This window comes from Zingiber officinale, chromosome 3B, assembly GCF_018446385.1.
Source record: "Zingiber officinale cultivar Zhangliang chromosome 3B, Zo_v1.1, whole genome shotgun sequence".
Taxonomy (NCBI): Eukaryota; Viridiplantae; Streptophyta; class Magnoliopsida; order Zingiberales; family Zingiberaceae; genus Zingiber; species Zingiber officinale.
The window spans coordinates 123,055,129-123,067,896 of record NC_055991.1 but is presented as its reverse complement, the minus strand read 5'-3'; the positions used below and the strand labels follow the sequence as shown (position 1 = coordinate 123,067,896).

The 12,768-nt window shown below is 35.1% G+C and overlaps 1 protein-coding gene across 1 annotated transcript; it reads right to left on the bottom strand.

Annotated features, from left to right (window-relative positions):
* Positions 1–2,430: 2,430 nt before the first annotated feature.
* LOC121967542 (GDSL esterase/lipase At1g54790-like) lies at positions 2,431–10,282 on the bottom strand. The gene is made up of 5 exons (XM_042517841.1): positions 9,822–10,282; positions 8,777–8,977; positions 4,440–4,606; positions 3,692–3,962; positions 2,431–2,884 (listed from the first exon to the last, which is right to left on the bottom strand). The coding sequence occupies exons 1-5, from the start codon at positions 10,045–10,047 to the stop codon at positions 2,616–2,618; spliced, it is 1,134 nt and encodes a 377-aa protein (XP_042373775.1). The 5' UTR covers positions 10,048–10,282; the 3' UTR covers positions 2,431–2,615.
* Between the last annotated feature and the right edge of the window lie 2,486 nt (positions 10,283–12,768).

Here is a 12,768-nt window from a genome sequence, read left to right as displayed (position 1 = left end):
AATTTTTTTTAGGGGGGAGTAATGTTATGGATCGTGGACAAGCTCATACAATAAAGAGGAATCTAGAGCCCATTAAATATACGAGATACATGTACGATAGATTTAGAAAGAATAATGCATATCAATTGAATTGATTCAGTTAATTGATTTTTATTTAAGTCAAGTATCTTTTATTTTTAGTATGATCAAACCTAGTATTTTTATTTTTAGTAAGAATAAAATCTTTCTTATTCAGTGTTTATTTTCTTCCTTCGTCGAGAAGGAATATTGTATTTAAATAGTTGGAATAATAAAATAAAGATTACTATTGAGTTTATAAAAAAAAATCAAATCCCCTACATTAAGAGGTTATCTAATCCCAATGAATCTCAAATTATCCCTACTACCATACATCATCATAGTCATAAAATCAAAAATATAAAGATTAATTCCACCGATCAACTAGTAAACTATCCTATTACACAATATATATCCCAGGGTCATAACAGTTTCTCAAGCAATTCTAGCTGAACATGATAAATGAATATCCAAATCTGACTTAAATCTATATGCATATACAAGTATCCATGTATACTTGTAACTTTAAACAGATTTAAATAAGAGTTTTATTTGAATAGTCTATAAAATTTTATTATCTGCGTGATCATTCAAGATATAAGAGGGGATGGAATTTTGAGTAGGAAGTGGTTCGTACAACAGCCTGCATACTATTTTTTTTTTAAGTTTAGCAACACATCGAAACAGTGAAACACAAGGAAGCAAAGAATTAATGTATTGGAGTGAAGAAATTTATTGCTCATAATAGATGTTAACTACTTGGTCAGTCTGTAGAGATAATGAAGATCATTAAAACATTACACATGTCTATAACTTAAGGAAATTATTTTATATTCAAAGTTGCAATAGTTACCTTGGACTTCCTGCATACTACTTTTTTAAAGTTTAGCAACACATTGAAATACTGAAACACAAGGAAAGAATCAATGTATTGGACTGAAGAGATTTATTGCTCATAATAGATGTAACTACTTGATCTGTCTGCAGAGATAATGAAGATCATTACAACATTACACATGTCTATAACTCAGGGAAATTTTTTTATATTCAAAATTACAATAGTTTCCTTGACATTTGGATTCATTTATGAGGAGCGTTGGTTTTGGGGTGTTTCAATGTGTTCGATTGCAGTGCTGATGAGGGCTTGTTCTTCTTGTATTGTAGTTAATGAAGAAAGTACGTTGATGGTTATGAGAAGACACAGAAAAGAAGAGATATAAGATTCAAGTTTGAAGTATACACATTAATGGTGCTTATTCTATTTATTAGAAAATGGAAATGATTTGGATAAGAACAGTTCTCCTAGAGCATTTGATGTGCAACAATTAAGATGACAAAGTAGTAGAATAAGAAAGATCACTGCTCCAGGCTGACAAGTAGAGCTATAAATAATGACAAAATCCCAATCGAAATCTTAATTCTCATTTTTTAAATGCATATATTCTATTCTTATCCTATGACGTTGTTTTGTTTTATTTCTTTTGAGTCTTTAGGAAGCTGAATTTACGTTGTTCTATTCTTATCCTAGTACATTTATAAAAAAAAATTCTCCAAATGAAACATATAAGCACATGATATTGGACTTCTGAATTATCCGTCGTAATTTACCCTAATACTAATAAAAATTTTCTATAGAACTGGACTGACCATCTCAAGATGAATATTACCTAATTCATTATTGTTTTGTTGATACCTCAATGACTTCCCCTTTGACATCAAATGTTCAAGGTTATTGGCCTCAACTATTTGGTAACACCTTCTGTGCTGAGTGCCCCAGTATCTGGATGGCGTGAAGCTTGACGATGTTTATGTACTTGCCGCTGTTATTTTTTCTTATTCTCGGATAAATTTAAATACAGTTAAAAGTCGACCTTCAAAAAATTCATTGGATTCAAACTCTACCTGTAGGGGCATTTCACATGCTCCTGCAACCCGAAGAAACCGATCGCAATAGCAACGAAGTTTCACCAACCTAGTCTCCACTATGTCTGAACACTGAAATTGTGTGATCTTCTAAACACTGTTCATTCCCCATAATGTTAAGAGATAGGCAATCATACTTAACATTTGAGAAGAAAAGACGCGACCATAAATTTTTATTAATCAAAAATTTATTTATATCAACTCAAACAATTATTTATAAAGACTACATATCTTAAAACAAACAAAAAAATTCTGAAAACAAAAATCTAAATATACTAAAATTCCAAAATATGATAAACGAACTCAAGATTTAAAAAATATAAAAAACATAAATTATCAAAAATATCCTAAATATCAAACTCAACAAAAAAATAATAATAATAAAGCTAAAATGAATCTTCTGGTCCCGCATCAGGTTTGCTCATTATAGGGCTAGCTAGTTGAGGCGAGTTTAAGAAATGGAAGTCTGTGTTCATTATACTGCTTAAACTTGTGTGACGTTATTTAAAAAAAAATTAAAAAGAAAAGAAAATGTCAACCCAATTTATTTTAACTTCGAAAAAAAAACTGAATGCATTTTTATCTCAGAAAAGAACCTGTACAGCAGATCTTAACTGAGAGGGTAGATGATGAAACTAGAACCTTAGTTTGAGTGCAAATGGCATCTTCTCTGCAAATGGTGGGTCTGAGTACTTTCCAGTCAGAATTTGAGATGCAACGTGAAGATTTGCAGCTTCAGAATAGTGAATGCCGTCCCAAATAATGTAGGCGGTTGCATCATCACACGCTTTTGCTGTTTGTGAGAATCCATTCAAAACCTTTGTTTGTCCGCAAGAGATTCGACTGTCATAGTTCAAAGGTGGTCCACCGTATCCACAGCATGCGGCAATTGAATTCTCAAATCCTGAAATAAACGAGATACACAAATTAAAATCTATCACAAACAAGGCATTTGAAGGAAATACAAACTAAGAAACAAAGGATTCCATGTGGAAAAACAAGAAACTAAGTGTAGTAGCCCGGCATAGGGATTCGAAGCAAAAAATAAGGCAATAACATCTGTAGCTTGTAAAATGATGTGGATCAAGTCTTTATTTGATGACCTCGGTTCTGCCTGAGTTAATGAATGTGCATTGTTGGCAATCAACAACTGTCAACATCGGAAATAATCTAGTATTTCATTAACACATTATACAAACTGATGTTGATTATCACTTCATCCGATCAACTTATTATTTCCAAGAAGATCAGTAATCCATTAATTTCTTCTAAAGAAGAATCTGTTGATATTTTACCAAACCTCTTATTGATATTTGATTTGTGTTTTTGTTTAGCAAGTCGGGCATAATAAATATTTATGTTCCAACTTAAGGGGGAAGCATTATATAAAATATAAAGTTTAGTCCAAGGCTTAACTAGTCCAATGCCTAAAGGTTCAATAGAAGTAATTATGCCTAAAGTCTACAAGTACATCAATTTTAACCCTGCTTACATAGCGATAAACTATATCCCAATTAGATTGGTCTGAACATAACTCTAAATCATGATACTTACAAGGAAAAATGGATAGTTTCAACACAATTTGCCATCATGCACTAAGTTAACTCAGGTTCATCTAGTAGCCAATAATCATCCAAAAAAGGATAATCCAAATTCCAACAAACCAAACAACCACCCAAGTAATCTAAATGAAACTGAACTATGCTCTTACCATATTTTGAATAGTTTGCTATGAGGTTGAGTTTGATGCTGAATACATCAACATAAGTTAGGCTAGCATCTTCAAAAAGACCTTGTAGCTTTGTACAAAGGGCATGAAGTTGTAAATTGAAGAGCTTGGCGACTCGGTTATGAGATCTCAGACATCCAGTCTCATCCAACTTTGATGGATCTTTACCAAAACGGGCTATGTTTTGAGTTAAGCATCCCAGTGGCCCAGTGTTGTGGATCCAGAATCTCCTGGCACCTTGGTCATATAGTTTCTGGAAACATAAGCAGAATGTCAGACTAGAACAAATACCACCTGAATAATTTTAACACTGGCTAATTAATCATTCAGATCAAGCACATAGAAGCTAAAGTATACAGGATAAGGATATCCTAATACCATCTAATACAGTATCATAGCACAAGAGTGTCAGCAATTTTTTTTTATTGTTGTTGTTGTTTTTAAACAAAAAGCTAGTTAGTGTCAATACATTAAGAAGAGAGAACTGTAAATACAAAAGGGGACTGTTTCCTACAAAGCACTGAGATAATGGTGATCTAATTAAATCTTAATCAATTTCGACTGTCAAGTTAATTAGAGAATGTACTTTCTGCGACTTCAAATCTCATATTTATCATACAATTTAAAAAAATGAGATTCTAAAGCAGACTATTTTGATATCAAAAATAATTTTAAAAATGGAAAAAAAGAGAAATAACAATTCAAGATGTAAATAGAAAATGAATGGCACCTTCAGTCCACTTTCAAATTCTGACAGTATTGTGGGTATGGAAGCAAGGATTTGATCCTCAGTTTTGGAATAGAATGCACCGGCAAGATCATTTTGGCCTATATCAAACATGTAAAGTCCCTGGCTGAAGTAGTTTTTGTGAGGTACATACTTTTTAAACTTTTGGCCTGTAAGATCGAAATTACAGTTCTTATTTTTCCATATGATCAAGGAAAATTGAAGCACCATTTTGAAAATTGATAAGCAGTCCCTCACCACCCACAAGCTAAGAAATAATATATCTAAAGCCCTGGGGCAGTATAGTTGTTTCCACATGAATTCATTCTAGATTTCTACTAACACTAAGTTTCATTAGCATAAAAGAAATTGATCACTAAAAACGCTATGTGAGTTAAATCCCTCAGAAAGTACACTTTGGTCCTAAAGGAACAAGCTGGGGAGGATAACAAACTCACAGATGCATCAAGTTGAGTTGTAGCCACTGTGCATGCATCACCCTACACAAGTTAATCAATTATAATTTGATTTGAATGCCTTAAGAACGATATCCTATATGCCTTGACTTCAGGTTGATTATTTTTACATCTAAGATGGGAATTGTTATGATTGAGTTAAGTTTGTGATAGGGAAATTAGTTATTCAAGGTTAAGCACTTGTGTACCCCCAAACATCACTATGGTAGTTTTTACTATTGGAGTTGCATTGGGGATCTCACAGGACACTTCAGAAAAGATAACACCATAGCCCTTGTTTTGATAGATTTTACTAATCATCCTTGAGACGAGACGTTCTAGAATTGTGCCAGAATGTTGTACATGCCAAATGACAAAGGCAAACAAGCAAAAGATGAGTCTCTACATATACTACTGATTTCTTACGAGCCATGGAAAGAACTTAGCATAAGTTTGTTTTATGACTAGTCCAAACCAATCAGGTCATGAATAACAACATTCTTATGGTTGTTGGTAGGCTTTCTAAAATGTCATCACATATAGTGTTTTTAAGGAAGTTAGATTGCATGGGTTACGGACATTAATATTATCAGATAGAAATGCTAAGTTTGTCAATTATTTTAAAAAGACCATAGAAGAAGTTATTTGGGATCCAACTTAAATTTCTATTTAATATTTCATCCACAAACTAATAGATAACTAAGGTTGCCAAACATAGTTTAGGAAGTTTTCTTAAATGTCTAATAAGAGAAAATGAAGGATGCAAGATTCTATCTTGTCTATTATAAAATTTGCTTATAATGTGAGTAAGAGTTATATATGGGTCTAAAGTTCATTACTCAGTCAATTTGGTTTCGTTATTGCAATATTGTTACCTACCACTTGCCATCCCTTTCAGTCTAATGAGAGCTTTATTAAGAATATTCAACAATAATCCCAATGTTAGGGGAACACTCCAAAGAGTAGCACACTTTATAAACTATATATGGATGCATATTGTTGACAAAAGGAGTACAATGCCCTAGACGATATCCTTATATGCACCTGCCTTGAGCATTTCCCTAACCTCTTAAAAGAAAAAAGGTTATGCATTGTAAAAAAACAAAAAAAAAAAAGGTCCTAAAACTTATATCATTAACTTGCGAAACATTACTCCAACTTTTAATGTAGAGGACATAATATAATATATCAAGGGGCATTCAAGTATTCTTCTTTATTTGTTGATTTTTTAAAGATTGTGTTCCTATAATTTTGGCACCAGCTCCTCCTCTATAAAGCAGTCAACCACTAAAAAATTGAGAGGGTTATTAAAGCGCGAACAGTGATAGTGATAAGTTCCCATGGGAACACTTATACCTAGTCCATTAAGAATTATTGGATATAAAAGATGCTTGGATCACGAAGAACTACATTGAATGGCTCCCAACACATTTGCTAAAATCTGATAAGCTCTAGAACCATCTTACCCAAAAGAAACCCCTGATTGTCTCCTTTGCACTTATATGAGGCATTTTAAGGCTTGAGGAATCATCTCACTCCCCTACTCGATAAGACCAAAATTTCTTGATGGAAGAGTAAGGCATATGAGGTTAATCTTGAATACCTAGTTTTAGATTTTTAAGTTGTTTTGTAATTTTTTTAAGAAGTTAACAATCTTTTCTAGAGATAATAGAGGCCTATTTTAGACCTAGTGTCATTGTTGGTTCATAGCAAAGGGCTTTGGATCATAGGTAATGAATTATAAATTCATTTAAATTTAAGTTTTTCCCCCTTCCTAAGTTTTGAGAGTTTGAGATTGTCCCCATGCTATATCTATAGTTAGTCTTTGCAGCTTTAGGTGTTCTTGAAATCATGAAGGTGACTATCTAGTATCTAATACTAGATAATAGAATAATTTGCATTTACAATGCAAATTAGAGTTAAAGTAGGACAGTGTCAATTCATTGTGATTTATTTTTCAACACTACTACTCGGTTACTCATACAAGGAAAGAGCCTACATTGGTTGCTCGATTATGATGCACTCTCTCTTTCTTGAAGTTAACATTCACATTTCATTATGATAATAATTATTAACTTTGCGAGTCAATTTGCTATGGTATGGTTAGCTTATAATAGAGATTCCTGTTGAGAAGCAGATGAAAGCATTGACTGAACTCTTCAAGATCTAGTAAGAGTTTCCTTGTAGAGATGAAAGCGTGAACTGAACTCTGCATGATCTGAACTCCAATATGATGGTAGCAAGCCCAAAGAATAGCAAACGGATAACTAACTGAGATTTCATAATTTAAATACTATTAGATATCTTAGACTTAATGTTCAATAAGGAGATATTGATAAAGATATCGTTAATGATAAGATAAAGAACAGGTGGCAAAAACGGAATGAAGCTTCTTAAGTCTTGTAAAGTCATCATGTACCTTTAGACCAAAAGAAAAAGTTTAAAAAGCTAAGTTAGATCCTTTCATTCTTCATGGCTCAAAGTCCTTATCAGAAAGCAATGCGTACTAAATATTAATAAGCATAAATGATCTTGCTATGATGAATCTACGGGAATAACTGAGAGTAATTAGAAAGATCCAATAGATAATAAAATAAAAGGAACTCAAAATATGTGGAAATTACTGAAGGTTTTAGCCAAAATTAAAATTTTCTTTTATTAACTTGAGTTTATATGGCAACATTTAAAAAAATAGTTAGCTTAATTTAATATGTACTATCAAATGTTAAGCTTATCTAATACCAGTTGAACTCCCTTAAATGGATAAGCATTACCGAATGATAATTGTAAACATTATTAGCCATTCACTTCAATGGACAAGTATCATTAACCGATAATAGTATCCAACAATGATTGTTAACTTAAATGGATGAGTATTATCTAATCCTAGCCACAAGATGAGGTCCTTTATTTAAGAGATTTTTTTTTTTTACTTATATGAGATAGAACAACTTCTATTATTTCTCTACTTTGTCCATTGTCCCCGCCAATAGAGAGGTAAAGTTCAGTTATATGCGGAGGTGTATGTTAGATCAAACCAATGATGGGCAGTATCTCTTATTGGGATAAATATCATGCACCTTTGATTTTTCTTTTCTTTCTCATCTTTTACTTTTAATTATTATTTGTCCAATTCATTTCAACGACGGTTTTAGCCATATGAAAAATTATCTCAAAAATCTTGTTCATCATGCATAAAATTTATCAAGACTATTCATACCTTAACTGACAAGTACCAGCTCATATGTTTGTCAAACAAAAGTTAAGGCGTATTGTTTGTTCACAACTAAATGTTACGCAATTTAATATGTTTGTGAAATTAGGGTTTCTATATCTGGTTCATTGCTTGATCCATTTTAGCCAAATGAAAAATTATCTCCAACATCTTCATCATGTAGAAGATTCATCAAGACAATTGTTACATTAACTAACAAGTAGCCCATGCAGGAGCACATGTTTGTCAAAGAAAAGTTAAAGTACATTGTTTGTTGGCAACTTAATGTTACACAATTTATTATAGTTGTGAACATAGGGCACCTACAATTCTCTTAAAAGTTATTCTTTCTTAATATTAATTTAGCGCTTCACCAGATACGAAATATCAGGATGAAGACGCATTACTTTCACTCCTTTTTTCCTGCCAAATTTCCTTATCTATGATGTTATTATGAGTTTAATGTAAATCACCAGTATTATAGGAGTGTCAATGATCAATATGAAAAGAGAAAGAAGAAAAAAACAAAATTATAAATTAATAAATTATGCATATACTACAGTCCCGCTCCTGGTTATCAACAAAAATCAACTGTATTTTGGATACGAACAGAGAATGCACTAAAAGTTCATTGGTCATAGCACTGATGATTTAGAAATAGATGCATGTACCTTTGCCTAGCATATGAAGAGCTTCATTTTTTAGATGAAAAAATTGTGCAATCTGGATTGCAAAGGAAAATGGGCTAACTGAAGCTGCTGTTGCTGGAAGAATAGCGGATCCAGCAGCAGCAAAGTTGCAACCTTTTTGAAAGCTTGGTGCACCAAGGGAATTAAAATATGCATTAAGGAGAGGCATATCCATAGCTTCCACTGGAGTAATAAGAATGAGTAAGCAAAAGCAGAAAATATTCACTTTACAAACAAAAAATAGAATGTAAACCATATCATGGACATCCATCTGCCTACACCATGTGTTGGCACAATAATAGAGCAAAGACAAAGTAGAATATTGAGGATTTCTAATCCAAAAACTACTATTATCGCAGACAACCATATAAGGATTTTTCACTTTTTAAAATCAATATGGTTTCCCATATAAATTAAATGATATAGCAGTCAGTAACCTGACATAGAATAACAAGGTCAAAGAACAACTACCCTAGCTTTCAATCTATTCTGCTGAACAAATCTGATTTCAACATTAAAATATAATTCCCAAAAATTTTGTCTCGTGAATTCTCATTTTTTATCTCATGTTTAACCTCCTCTAGCCTGATAATAAACTTGGTAATTTTTATGAAACTCATTGACGAAGTGGCTGATATATCTTAAATTCCCTATACTGTTACCCCCTTAACTGTCAAAGTCACAGGTCTTTTCTGATAATTGCAAATAAGTAGCAAGGTCAACCGAAATTGAAATGCCGAGTGGCAAAAAAAAGTTCTTCAGCCTAGTAATCTGCTGCTTTTTCTTCCAAAGAGCACTTTGTAATTTGTCGGTCGCGAAATCTGTCTTGATAACGATCTTTATCGATAAAAGCAAATTGTTAGAAGGCAAATCGATCATATTAAAGAACTGGAATTGACACGGAAACAGGGAGAAATCTACATATGCTTGTACTCTGTGCCTAAAAAGGACAATACAATATTATCGAAGGCGCGGAGCAATGTGATAACAGCAATGCGGGAATTGAGTGGAGTGAAAGAGAAATTACTGAGGAAATCGATTATGAGGCGACCATCACAGAATCGGCCGGCAGGTCGGGAGAAATAGGTCTGCCCGTTGGGGGGCAGGAGGGGGTCGCCGATGCCGGCAGCGATGAGGTCTCCGGTGTCCGAATTGGAGTCGCCGAAGTTGAAAACGGCCGGTATGTTGAAGTCAACGGCTGAGGCCACAGAGAGAAGCAAGAAGAGGAAAACTGCAGCGAGATGGGCAGCCATCTATCTACCTACTTCCGCCTCCACCTCCTACTCTGCGGTGTCGCGTCGATCAAAAGGGAGAGTTTTTTAGAGATCAAAGGGCAGATCTGGGATGACGATCTGTTGGGGGTCGTCGCGGTTCCAAGCATGAAGCATCTGCTGCTGCTTGGTTGGCGGAAGTGATTGAGTGGAAGCTTGCACGCTACTCGTCCGAGCATGTTTGGAATCGAATAGGCCAAGGGTACCTGCCAAGTAACACTGTGCCACAGTGAGGAAGGAACCGAAGACCTAGGGCCTATCTAATTAGGAATCAAATCATATGAATATCTAAGAGATACTTACCGCTGATCATATTCCGGGCGCGTTTATATTAGGATTTTTTTTTTTTTGATAGTATTGTGTTTATTTCGAAAAGACCATAGTAGATAATTCTTAATAATTTTTTGACATATCAACAAGGTGTCGACAATCAATGGACGTACTTAAAATTAAAGATTTTTTAAAAAAAATACACTTAATTTTAGATTTTTTGTTGAAGTTTTTTTTAATCCTTCTGTCAATTACTTTAGTATTACATTAAAAAAAACTACACTAGTCATACTGAATTTCAAAAAACAATATCGTTTTAATATTGTATAAATTCTATAACTAACATGTGATGTCGTATTTAAAATATTAATATTATAGTTGATAGGGTGAATAAGATGGGGCCTCCGAAGTTAAGCTCGAAGTCAAGAAAACTAGTTAATGTAGTGGTTAAAGTCAAAGAGGAATCAACAATCAAGACTAGCAAGATCGTAGAGTTCGACCGAGCACTTCAGTCGATCGGACCTTTTATTCGAGTAGCTCCCGAATTCTCGTGGTTCGATTGGAACTCGAGTCCTCTTGGTTTGATCAGATCTTCTAGACATACTACTCTACTGGGCTCTTTGTTCGACCGGATGCCGAGTCCTCAAGGTACCTAACCTTCGAAAGCTGATCAGACTCGTTCAAGAGCGATGTCCGATCGGACAGCAAATAGGACTCGTCTAGCTCACTATTGAAGTGTTACAATTAATAGTTCTTCAGTCCAATGGCCTAATATTTCTTTTTGGCGTTTTGTATAACTGCTATTAAAAAATCAAGGGAATATTCCCTATGTTGTCCGTACGTTGGAAGTTTTCACCCTACAAACTCAGAGATGGTGGATCCAATTTAGGAAAGATTGCAAAGTGTCAAAATGGTTGATCTTCTTTTAGTAATGTATTGATATTCATACAAAGATGAAAAACATCACTATATAAGGGATCTCCTCCTCAAGATGCAGGTACACTACGCTCTCAGAATCCACTGTTTATTGCCACTGTCCTTTAATTTGTTCTTTAGCTCCTTATCTAACTTTAGCGTCAGAGTGTCTGCACTGGGACCCCTCCCTAGTCCGGTCACTGATGCTCTCTTCCTCCTTCATTCTTCTTTGACATGTAGGTTCGCTTATGGAACTAAGATCCTTTGCTCGGAGTCTTCTCGCAGCCAACCTTAAAGCCACCTACCCAACACGCCATCATCTCCGATTTTAGACATAATCAAATTTGACAACGTCTGTGGAAACTTCACATGATTATGAAATATGAAGATGGAAGAAGTTGGAAGGTTCACAACAGTTACCCTATCACAAGAGGACCTGGATTTACTCGTAGCCGCAAAAGCACAGAAGTTGGCACAGCAATAGCAATCAGTCGTGTGTCCTCTACAGAACAACCCCGCACTATCGGTGATAGGCCCGGCCCGCACACCGAACTAAGGACCAGGGTAGCAGGGCCGATGGGATTTGCCCAGGTCCTTCCTCCGCCGGTCGGTTTCACTCAAGCACATGTATAGCTTTCCGCCCATTCCCTATCCCCTCTCATGTACCACAGGACATTATTTCGCACGCCTTTCAAGGATATAGGTCGAGTGGGGAGGCCCCAAGGATTATCTTTAGGGGATGTACCTGTTCGGGATCCTCGAAAGAGGAAGGCTTTGGTTGCTAGTAACTCCCCAAATGGGTAAATATGTTCCCTAGAAATCTTAGAAGATAAATTGTCGATCTATTTTTGACCCTTGGCGATTGGAGAATATAGAGGTATAACTGACCCAAAAGGCCACCTATTCAAGTTTGAAAATGCAGTCATCCTCCATCAATACAGGGATGGTATCAAGTGTTGAATGTTCTTAACTATGCTCTCTAGCTCTGCTCAGAGATGGTTCAACCAACTCCTAGCAGACTCCATCTGTAACTTCAAGGATTTCTGAAAGGTTTTTCTGCACCATTTTGCTAGTAGCCATTGATATCACAAAACTACATTAAGTTTATTCTCCCTCAAGCAATGACCCAAGGAGACGTTGAGGGCATATATCAAGCAGTTCAACCAAGTAGTCATGAATGCCCCTTAAGCTACTACAGAGATTCTGGTGAGTGTTTTTTTCCCAAGGGTTCATAGATGGGGACTTATTCCGATCCCTTATCAAGAAGCCCCTTAAGAATTTCGACCAACTTCTAGGAAGGGTTGCCAAGTACATCAACATGGAGAAGACATAATCCACTCAAAAGAAGGATGTGGTCGCACCTGCTCTTGTCTTTACCTTAGAGCGTCAAGTCCTTCTCCCTCCTCCTCCACACAAAGGACCCAAATCAGGCCCCCATTCGCATCCTCATGAGCAGAGGTCAAACATGGTGGTAACACCTCATGCGCTAGCCACTAGACCATCCCGAGTGGACTAAGC

What these genes read in the sequence shown, in the direction of transcription:
- LOC121967542 (XM_042517841.1), bottom strand. Translation starts at nt 10,047, where the DNA reads ATGGCTGCCCATCTCGCTGCAGTTTTCCTCTTCTTGCTTCTCTCTGTG. An exon ending in CCTCATAATCGATTTCCTCA is followed by an intron (nt 8,978 to 9,821) that starts GTAATTTCTCTT and finishes TTATTACTCCAG; the next exon opens with TGGAAGCTATGGATATGCCT. An exon ending in TCTTCATATGCTAGGCAAAG is followed by an intron (nt 4,607 to 8,776) that starts GTACATGCATCT and finishes TCGATCTTACAG; the next exon opens with GCCAAAAGTTTAAAAAGTAT.